An 11256-nucleotide genomic window follows, 5' to 3' on the forward strand; every position below is an offset into this window, starting at 1 on the left:
CAGCAAATAATTAAGTATATATCAAGTTGTTAAACTTACCTTGCTAAACCATTATTTAGATGCACATACATGACTATTGATAGACTTTATTTTCTAAAAATCGTTAAAAAGTGGTACAGGAAAGGTAGAGCAGAATTATCATGACGTATTGTATTTAAAACGTGTTCGAACTAAGGATTGCTTTTACAGGGTTTTATTTTTTATTCAGTTTGTGTAAGAAAAGGTAAAACCTTTTGTTTAAATATTAAAACTCTATATTAATAAATAAAGATATAAATCAAAATAAAAATATGATGCATTTCACGTGCTATCCATCTTTCGACACTCGAGCCTATAATATAATACGATTTTCAATCATAACTTCGCATTCCTTTATTAAGTTCTTCATTTTTTATATAAGCTCATACGCGCACTTTTTTTAATTCCACCAATAAACTCCACATCTGTTACAGATACGTAGATTCCACTTTTGGCATACTACAATAAATATTCTATGATTTAACGAAGAACTGAATTAATTCTGGATTGTAATGAAATAACTGATAAGCTAGGTGGAAGAGGTGGAAGTCACGAAGAATGTACCAAAACTTTTACTCATTAGTATTTTTATTGATTTGAATTCTGGCTTGTATAATTAAATTATAACATATGGAACTTAATCAACTTCAGTCTTAAGTAGATAAAAATTTGGAAAAAAAGGAGCATAGCAAGTTTGTAGAAGGACATGGACAATGTTTAAAATAAAACATCGAACACTGAAAATGAGGCAAATATATTCTTAGATATACATTCACACTGCTTATGTACACACATAATAGATAACCATAAACGTAAATAAAGTCATGGTATAACACCAATATTTTAGCGAAGTTCATGGTACATCCAGGTGGTTTGTATATGATAGTAGATAATCACAGTTTTACAAGTGTAGAAAAATTCCTTAATTGTAATAAGAACGATGTGTAGATCGTGTTTAACAATCGTATCTTATTTTTCATTTATCATTAAGAAACATCTGTTTAATTAAACACTATTGAATTTAAATCGCAATATTCTATTATAGCCGGTGTTATCGCAAGTTTCAGTCAATTTAACCGCTTATGACTGAAATACAATGAAGTGAATTCAGGGAAGAGGATGTCATAAATATTACAGAACATATTCATAAATCTTCGTTTTAAACTTGAGAGTATAAAGTTTACGGTTCTCGATTAATACGTCAACCTTTTCCACCAAACTGGTCAATTGAAAATATATCTAATTGTTTTCTTCAAATTTTGAGGCAATCAACATCGTTTAAACACCAATTCATTTTGTAACATCATTAATTTTTTTTTTTTATCATTGGTTTCCATTTTAAATTCTAGGTTTTGAGCCAAATAAAAGAATCTTGTCTAATAATAATGTGTATAATACGCAGCACATGTAATAAGTTTATTCAACGCGAAAAATTATTTAACCGTGATACTTTATCAAAACCTAAAATGTAAAATAGAAGTGTATTATTACAAAGTACTATCAATAATTAATGGAATGTAGAATCGATATTCTTTTAGAGATGTACGGGCTGTGATGTGGAATGCCTCAATCGCGGTAATCTTAATTATCTTTGTGAAACAATAATAAAGACGATAACAATTTCTAATTAATGAAAACTAATGATGTAACGATACAAATTAATCGGCTAAGTATAATGAAACATTGAAATACGTTGAAAGAAATATGTATTATTACAAAATACTTACATGTTTGTACAGATCCAACATTTGAATTCGAGCATTAAGCAACATACGTGTACACTTTTCTGCAAATCGAAATTAACGAAATGAATAGCAAGTTAAAATTTTATATTACGATAAATGCAAATGCTAATTAAAAGTTACACGCACCTATCTTCTGGCGTGCGTGCCAAATATTCACGTTCGATTAAACCTTCGATACGTTTTTTAATTATTACGGGAGAAGGCAAAAAACGTCCTCTTAATTGCTCCGTTACTTCTGTTACAAGTACATTGTGCTGGAAAAGACGTAAAAAGTAAAATTGGAACAGGTTAAGGCACATGAATAACCAGAAACGTAAGAATAGCAGTGTTACATACAGGCATGCGTTTCCGATCTTTCATAATACGAACGATAGCAGCTTCTATCTCATGCTTTCTATCTTCATCAACTTTGTTACGTGTTTCTCTTCTTTCTGGTTCAGATTCGCCTTTCGCCGCCACTGTTTGAATCTTCACTCTTTGTAAAATTATATGCAATTTACAATGTGATATCGAATAGGTTCAAATAAATTTCGTTTATCGCGAAGCGATTAATTCCGGTAATGTTATTTTAGTACAATCGCGGTACCTGTGTAATTTACTGGTAAAACTGTCATTGACACAGAAATAATGCGAAGGTTCTATTTCCTTTGTACGGGGATGCTTTAGTAATACTCTCTGTGTAGCTTTACCCATTGCGAGAGATTGTAACGCTCTAACCAAGTCTCTCTCTGGAATATCGGTTTCACCTTGAATTTCCTACACAACGTTTCATAGATTGTATTGTGAAACATCGAAATTCCAATACAATCGATTTTACAGAATTGATTTTGAACTGACCTCATACGTTAATTTGTCTCTCTTGTTGAACAGCATTAACACGCACATTTGATAAGTTGATACTTGTATTATGTGTTTCCTAGTGTTTCCGCAACTGCTGCTACGCTGACTTAATAGATTACCGTTAGTGCTACCGCTTCCGTTACCAATGGAACTCGAAGACGAAGGTGTATCGCCGCAACTGATCTCTTCTCTTCGTGGCCCGTGAAACACGGCGTTCAAGTCCGCGGAACCTAAAAAATATATAGAATAAAAATGACAAATAACAAAAGAAGATTAGATAATGATATTTAACGGACCTAATTGTGGTTGCAACGTCAACTGTCGGCCGCTGTGTTTAGCGAGATAGAAACGCCGAAAGGCATCGAAAGCATCCCGCGGAGCTGATGGCATGCTACACTTAGGAGTCGCGGATTGCGTCGGCCAGAAACCTGTTGTCAAAACTCTTACACTTATGTCCACACCGTGTAGATTTGTCTATAATACAAAAAGAAAGTAGCAGAGCTGTCTAACCATCAGAAATTACTCTAAATATATTGAATATGAAACTTACATTGGATGTAAGGACATGATCTTTAAATTCATCCATGATAGTATTGCTGACTGTAATGTCTTTGAACATTCCCTCCAATTTCGATGTGAACTGACACCCACATTCAGTCTATAATGTAATTAAAAAATAATCGTCAATACGTAGTTTAAGTACAAGCATTAATAAGTCAACTTCAATATGGATAATTAACCTTTCAAGTACAGATTTAAATCTCTTACTGTAAACACGGCTGGACGGAATTTAAACTACGTGCACAATCAAATAAAAAAAAATTCTAACTAAAAAACTGCGTAACAGAAAAACAGGCTGCTCAATCTCTTTGCGATGACTGTAGTCATCTCACGGACTAAATCGGTTAATAACGAAAACAAACATCTACCTTAAGTTTAGATATCATATTTTTCTCGCTGTCATCGGAGACGGATTTATTTAAAAGAAGACGTTTGGCTAAGTGCTGCTTATAGTATCGTTCAAACACGTCTTTTTCTTGGAGAAATCGAAACAGAACCATGGTTTTGTCCAGGATACCTTCAATTTCCTGCTCTGTCATCTAAAATGCATTAATGAACGCTTTTCTTGAATATAAATTGTCATACAACAACTACCTATTAAATCTGAAGCATTAAAAACAAGTTTGTTTTTCAAATGCACGATTCTTTATATGATAGAGAATATTTAATAACATTTCATGGTACTACCTACCGTTAAGTATATATTTATAGAAATACAATTAACTGAACTAACCCCTTTGACACCCTTTTTCAGCTTGTCGTCGATGAAGAGTGAAAGGTATTCTGGACTTTTTGTATTTAAATTGAGGAAGTATTCAAAATCAGAAGCTATCATTTGTTTATAATTTTTATCATTATTAAACGAGTAGTGAAGAAAATGATCGAAACGATCTTTTAAATCCAACAAATTCTGAATGAAGAGAACAGCGTTTGTTGTCGATTCATGTTCTTCCTGAATCATGGCACGTCCTTGTTCTTTAAGAAACTGTGAGACACAATCGCATACTGTACGCAAGCCATCCGAAACTCGTGAAAATAATTTGTACATACAACCAAGATCTTCGGTTTTCTGATTTTTGAGCATGTGTACCACACCGCTGTTTTCCATCTGTAAGTAAGAAAAAAGTATAATTAATTTAAGAAGGCTAAAAAATATACAAAATATAAAGTATTAAGTAACACGCTATATACCTCAACAATAGTTTTCATATGAATTTTAATTAATTCCTCTTCTACAACTTCTACTATTCGTGGTTCAGTAGACTCGTCTAAATAGTGTTTTGCTCTGTCAGATTCTTCACAGATTCTAGCTTCAACTTTTTTTATATATACGGATGCACTATTCTCTGCCAAAAATTTCTGAGATTCCATCTGTAAGGGGTGCAAAACAAAACAGTTTAAAAAAAATTTGCAAAGAATAGGTATAGAAAACATATGCAAAAGATTCTCTTACTTTATAAAATTCTGCACTTTGTTGTAAAAAAGGCCTTTCAAAATCTTCTTCATAAACTTGACGACTGTTAATACCAAGTAACATTAACATTTGGCAGGCATTTTTTATCGCAATGCGATCTACTACTTCTCCTCTTCTTTCTCTTACTACCATACCTAATAATGTTTCTCTTAAATGGTCTCTTACGCAACCATACCTGACCACCTAAAAATAATAAAACAAATTATTGCACATTTATTTGAAAAATGGATTTTGTCCTGTTATTGTTATTAATTCGTAAAGAATCACCTGATCTCTAAATATGATAAGACCCAAGTTATACACAGTGTCTACATCATTTTGCAGAACATACACTCTATCCATATACATCAAAATATCTCTAATCATCACCATTGACGTCTGATGATCATTCCAAGCTTGATTCAATGTTTGAAGAAAATTATTGTGGAGTGATCTTAATACGTCTTCTCGTACTTTATTTTCAAGATGATGTGTTACAACTTCTTTTAAACCTGTATATAAACGTTCTCCATACTTGTGAAGGACCATAGTATAAGCATTACGATAAAGTTCTTCAAAACTAAGGCCGGAATTATTTTTTTTCTGAATTTCCTGTATTGCATTTTTTAGTAAAGCCCAAATATTTTCCACATACTTTTCATCCATATTAGTCTAAAAAAAAAAGAAGATATGTAATGTTAAAATATATTATTATGGATATAAGTGAGTAACTTTTAAGAATTAAGAGGCTTATATTGAAATAGGAAAGAAAATTAAGAAAGTGATTTTGTTAAGATAAAATTAATACAACTGTAATTGCTAAATATATGAATGATGAAACCCTAATAATATTATTCGTTGCAAGGGTATTCAAGTTGCTCTTATTAGTTGTACTGCTTTTCTTTTAATGTTTTGTTGATCGCGATGCTGAGTCATAATTTCTTCCTTTTTTGTACAAGTTTTATATAAAATTATTATACTACAGTAACAAAAATATTTAAAGACCATTGTTTTATCACTTTACAGATATATATATATATATATATATTGTATAATATCTTATCTTATTATATGAAGGTAAAAGAATTATTGATAACAAACATTAATTACTTGTCACATTTACTTTAATAACTGGAATAATTAAAGTAAACAAATAATACAAAAATGTTTCCTAATAAATTACATATAGTTGTATAAAACATGACCATAAAATGATACACAAATGTTTCCTTTGATAGTTGAAATATTAAAGATAATTTTCATTTAATTTAACGTTGTGTTATTATTTAACATGCAACTTAATACGAATAATTTTATAATTAAAAATTTAGTGGCTAACAATTACAGTTTAATGTTCCAAACTTTAATGACAGGACAGACTGAAATTCATCGTTAAACATTATAACATTGCAACATTTATATTTCATTGCTTCTCTTTTATGCCACTATAGCAACTATAAATTTATCGAACTGATTCCTGCCGATACGTTCATACATGTAGCAGAACACAATAATATTGAAAATGACCCTTGATATGTGGAAAAAACAAAACACTTTAATTGTAAATAACATCTAAATGATATATTCCTATATACATTTATAGGTGTCAAAATATCAAATTTAGATTTAAGATAGAGAATCACGTAACAAAAACTATGTGCTTCTATAAGCAATTATGACAAATAGAAATATGGTCAATTTTCCAATTGGCATATAGTTTAAAAGAACAGGTTATAAAAAAAATATATATACATATATCACACGCATGTGTATATGTGTGAGTGCATATATGCGTGTATGTAAATTTAAGTTGAAAAGTATATGTATGAGTTTGTAGGTTGAACGAAGAAAAGAAACGGGCGAGAAAGAAATAGAATTTCGGTGGTCCAAACGAGACAAGGCTAAAAAAATAAAGGCAAACGACAAGCGAGTACTCACCGGAAAAGCACGTATGCGCATCTTACTTTCTTTCTTAAGCATAGCACTGCTCTTCATCATGTCGAATTTTCTAGTTGAACGGAAGATCCCTTTTAAAAATGCTTTCTGGCCACCGATGCTACGATAACGTTACACCGTGTGTACATTGACACCAGTTAAACGTAGGGAGCATTCACGTTCACGTAGGAGGCAGAACGGCCGATGATGATCGGCCACCGCACGAAAATACGTTCACTCATCCACGTTTACGATATGCAGGGGAACCGAAAATTGTCTTGTTATCGTGTACATTTAATAAAAGAAAGAAAAATACGCGATTCTCGAAAGAGGGGGAGAGAAAACGAGAGGCTCGGAGAAAGAGATAGACAGAGTATCGAAAAATATGAGCGACAGAGCGAACGAACGAATACAAGGGAGGAGGGGCGGCGAGGGTAAAGAGGTGCTCTCTTTTTTGCCCGGCAGATGAAAATGGGGGATAAGGCGCTTAAGGGTTGAAAGGGCAAAGGGAAACGAACACGAGAGGAAAAACAGATAAGGGGGATTGAACGTAGGTGAAACGAGAGAGAAAAACAAAACGGAAAAAGAAAATATCGCGCACCTGTCAACAAACCGAATTCTGTCAGATTTCGGGGGAAAAAAGACCGTACACGAATATTCGTTGGTCCTTGAACACGTTAACGTGATCGTCGGTACGTTTTCAGCGTCTTTCGAGGCATAGTGTGATTCGGTTCGTGAAAACTCGAGTTTCCATCCTACTCGACTAGATGCTCGTTACACGATATACCATTCACGATACACTCCATGCGCATGAATCACGAATACTGCTGCGAGTTAGACATCATGAATTTCACTACTCCACAATACGTCGAGAAACGAACAAAATCTATACCCTTCGTATATTGCATTTGCGTAACGCTTTCGACTTTAAATTTGACACTATCGGCATAAAACTAACATATTCGGCTTAGAACGCTTAAGAAATTTAGAAATCACCGCGACTAAACGTAGCTGATTTCGGATCGGCCTTCCTATAGTTTTCGCAACGTTATCTCTTGAGCGCGACCAATCACGTTTCTTTCGTCGCATATGAATTGTACAAGTTACTTCAGATACTATTTATTATGTTATAAAACATATAATTCCAGGTAAAAGATTAAAACATTATTTTGAGACATTATTTCTGAAGTTGAATTAAAAAATAACTTGTCGACTTATGTGCACTAAAAATAATTATTTAATACTCAACGACCAATAGAAATTCGATACTTAAAGGATGATTTACATGAAACGTGTCATTCGACCACTTCATTTTTGGCGCTTGAAAAGCTGACTTTTCGTTTACGATCGCCGTCATACAAATCGGAAATTATTTTCGTATTGTGTGCTCGAAATGTTCGAACTTCAAAGAGTTTGAAGAGGGGAATTCATTTTCACGCAACTATGCGATTAACTTAGAAAAATAATAATCGATACTTTCAAATTTTGTTGGAAGCTTCATTCGTACTAATTATTAGCAAAATTTTCTTTTATCAAATTAACCGAATATGTGTTTTGTAATTATTTATGTATGCATACGAACCCGTGAAATGGAATTATGTATTTGTGATGTTCATGTGCTTTGCTTACATTGGCCTTGCATTAATCGAGATTTACATGTATACCTACGAAATGCAAATTCGAAGGACGTGAAAGAAGTTGTTGGCAATCGTTTAATGCATTCTCATTCTTTAGATATAATTGGTAGTAATCGTAGAAGAACTGTACATCTTTGTACAATCAAATTTAAATTAATTTCGTAAGGTTATATGGACTTGGGTTTCGTTCAATACTTAAACGAAATATGATTTCACAGAATGGTAGAACTCTTACTTCTTCTTCGGTACAAATTTTATTTTACGAATATGTAATATTCTGTTTACAAATGTGTTTGCCGAAAATATATGGCTACCATGCGTACATTTTCGTGCGTAGACATTGTTTACCATCATGGTACAAACTCCAAAGGTTATATAAAGTTTTTATAGATAAGGGAAACTAGCATTAACGGTTTATCATTAAAGAGAAATTACTGATTTAAAACGTCCTTATACAAGTATCTAACGTCGATTTCATTAGCATTTTGTAATACAGTGTAAGATACACAAGATAGAAAGAACGTTTATAGAAATTGTGAAAGTTTAATGCGTGATATTTATATATGTGTCAAGATAAATTTAGTTGAAAAAGTTAACAAATATTTGCGATAAGTAAAACTACGAACGTAATTAAATCCGTTAAAGAGATATTGGTTAAAAAAGATTTTGTGAACGTATAGAATTAAAAAGAATAGTACAAACACGAAAGTAGGTAACGTGGGTAAGGCTATCATGTTTTCACCCCACCGTCTCCTCAGAGCAAATTTTATAAAGAGTGTCGCTAATATCGAATTGGTTAGTAACAACGTTGCTTCATCGTTGATACCGCCATTGAAAGTTTGTCCGTCTCACGATCAGTTGAGATACTCTCTTGTTAGGGCATTTAGTGTTTCATCTACAGCTATGGTGAAAATACAGGTAAGCAATCAGTAGCGTAATGTCACAGACATTTGTTATGTAGCATATATATGTACGTACTATACGCGTATATGAATTTTAATTAATAATACTTAAGTCAATGACGAATATATTATCCATGTTACGAAGAGAATTGTTTTTACTTGATAAATAAAAATGAATGAGTCTTATATAAAAATAATTTTTATATTTTCTTGCTATATCCTTATTGCAAATTATTTTAGGTTGGACCTGTTGTTGAAGTTTTGGGAGATGAAATGACACGCGTCATTTGGGATGCTATTAGAAACCAATTGATTTTACCATTTTTAGATATTGAATTGCACACATACGACTTGGGTATTGAAAATCGAGATAAAACCAATGACAATGTAACAGTAGAGTGTGCAGAAGCTATTAAGAAATATAATGTAGGAATCAAATGCGCTACTATCACGCCCGATGAGAAAAGAGTAGAAGAATTTAATTTGAAACAAATGTGGAAAAGCCCCAACGGTACTATTAGAAATATTTTAGGCGGTACAGTTTTCCGTGAAGCTATTATTTGTAAAAACATTCCTCGCTTGGTAAATACTTGGAAGCAACCGATTATTATTGGTAGGCATGCTCATGCCGATCAATATAAAGCTACAGACTTTGTAGTACCTGGACCAGGTAAACTTGAAATACAATGGACTGGAGACAGTGGAGAAAATATAAAGTTCACGGTACATTCTTTCAAAGGACCTGGCATTGCGCAAGCTCAGTATAATACGGACGAAAGCATTTGTGACTTTGCTCATAGTTCCTTTAAATTTGCTCTATTAAGAAACTATCCTTTGTATCTTTCGACAAAGAACACAATTCTTAAAAAATATGACGGCAGATTTAAAGATATTTTCCAAGAAATATACGAGAAAGAATATAAAGCGCAATTTGAAGCAAAGAAGATTTGGTACGAGCATAGATTAATAGACGATATGGTAGCATACGCGATGAAATCAGAGGGTGGTTTTGTATGGTCTTGTAAAAATTATGACGGGGATGTTCAGTCTGATTCTGTGGCACAAGGATTTGGATCCTTGGGTTTGATGACTTCGGTCTTAATTTGCCCGGATGGACGTACTGTGGAAGCAGAAGCTGCTCATGGTACAGTCACTAGGCATTACCGTCAGTATCAGCAAAAAAAGCCGACCTCGACTAATCCAATTGCCTCGATATTTGCATGGACAAGAGGTTTGCTTCACAGAGCGAAATTGGACAACAATGACAAACTTAAGCAATTTGCAGAAACTTTAGAGGCAGTCTGTATTAATACTATGGAGGCGGGTTTCATGACAAAAGATCTTGCAATTTGTATTAAAGGCGCTGATAATGTCACTAGTTCTGACTACTTAGAAACATTCGCATTTATGGATAAATTGGCAGAAAACTTGAAACAGCAATGGAAATGACTTGGGAGCGATTGTCCTTGTATGATACAATCAAAGTATTAAAAACACATATAAGACGAATTATAAATATCGCGGGTTGGGGGAAAACGTTACATTTATTACGCATACAGTAAATTGTGAAAACAGCACGTAAATAAAATTAAAAGAAATCGAACGTTATACTTCCTTATCCTTTCTTCATCAAGAAGAAGAAGATTATTTTCGTCATTACGAATTATGTAATTGTGATTTACAGATATATTTTTATGATCGTTTCATTAAATGATTATGCCTAAACATTTATAACTCTAGTCGAACTCTGCTTAGAATTTTATATACCAACTATTTTTCTATAAAATATATAAAAATGTTTAACTTTGAAATTACGTGTTTTTTACGAATCACAACTTGCAACGTCATTCTAGATTGCATAACCTTCTAAATACATTCATCAGAAAAATGTGCGATATATTTCCAAAAGTAATAATAAACTTTTGACAAACTGCACACTAACGCAATATTTGAATAATTTCTTCGATGATATAGTTGCTTATATGTTGTAACGGGTTGTTTCTATAGCGTTTAAAAATAAAGAAAAATGATAAATACATTTTTTTTAATTATATTGCATTCGTTCCAACATCCTTCTATCTCTTCTTTCGAGTTTAATGATAAGAGATTGCAAGAAAAATGATTGATCTTGTTTTACTACAACAGTATATTCCATTTTTTATTTG

General features: G+C 32.6%; 2 protein-coding genes across 6 annotated transcripts; one reads left to right on the top strand and one right to left on the bottom strand.

Annotated features, from left to right (window-relative positions):
- Positions 1-273: 273 nt before the first annotated feature.
- On the bottom strand, positions 274-7515 carry LOC122404920 (cullin-3-A). 5 transcript variants are annotated; one of them, XM_043409302.1, is made up of 14 exons: positions 6556-7515; positions 4906-5289; positions 4618-4821; positions 4356-4535; positions 3856-4272; positions 3533-3703; positions 3154-3261; positions 2900-3077; positions 2601-2833; positions 2350-2519; positions 2100-2238; positions 1890-2017; positions 1746-1804; positions 274-477 (listed from the first exon to the last, which is right to left on the bottom strand). In XM_043409302.1, the coding sequence occupies exons 1-13, from the start codon at positions 6613-6615 to the stop codon at positions 1780-1782; spliced, it is 2397 nt and encodes a 798-aa protein (XP_043265237.1). In that variant the 5' UTR covers positions 6616-7515; the 3' UTR covers positions 274-477; positions 1746-1779. The 5 variants fall into 5 exon arrangements, with proteins under 5 accessions (XP_043265237.1, XP_043265242.1, XP_043265241.1 ...); XM_043409307.1 differs by lacking the exon at positions 274-477 and having other exon boundaries at positions 709-1804; positions 2601-2709; positions 2764-2833; positions 3898-4272; XM_043409303.1 differs by lacking the exon at positions 274-477 and adding an exon at positions 1461-1479.
- Positions 7516-8593: 1078 nt separating this feature from the next.
- LOC122404921 (isocitrate dehydrogenase [NADP] cytoplasmic) lies at positions 8594-11055 on the top strand. Its single transcript, XM_043409308.1, has 2 exons — positions 8594-9107; positions 9332-11055. Exons 1-2 carry the CDS (start codon positions 8922-8924, stop codon positions 10538-10540), a joined length of 1395 nt encoding a protein of 464 aa, XP_043265243.1. The 5' UTR covers positions 8594-8921; the 3' UTR covers positions 10541-11055.
- Positions 11056-11256: the final 201 nt, after the last annotated feature.

This window comes from Colletes gigas, unplaced genomic scaffold, assembly GCF_013123115.1.
Source record: "Colletes gigas isolate AHSC1104 unplaced genomic scaffold, ASM1312311v1 Colletes_gigas_Sc00003, whole genome shotgun sequence".
NCBI lineage: Eukaryota > Metazoa > Arthropoda > Insecta > Hymenoptera > Colletidae > Colletes > Colletes gigas.

Excerpts from the sequence above, each read along its gene's own strand:
- LOC122404921 (XM_043409308.1), top strand. The coding sequence starts at position 8,922 with ATGTTTTCACCCCACCGTCTCCTCAGAGCAAATTTTATAAAGAGTGTC. Across the intron at positions 9,108-9,331 it reads CAGCTATGGTGAAAATACAG|GTTGGACCTGTTGTTGAAGT; the intron begins GTAAGCAATCAG and ends AAATTATTTTAG.
- LOC122404920 (XM_043409302.1), bottom strand. The coding sequence starts at position 6,615 with ATGATGAAGAGCAGTGCTATGCTTAAGAAAGAAAGTAAGATGCGCATA. Across the intron at positions 4,273-4,355 it reads ATATGAAAACTATTGTTGAG|ATGGAAAACAGCGGTGTGGT; the intron begins GTATATAGCGTG and ends TCTTACTTACAG. Across the intron at positions 2,239-2,349 it reads TTTACCAGTAAATTACACAG|AGTGAAGATTCAAACAGTGG; the intron begins GTACCGCGATTG and ends AATTTTACAAAG.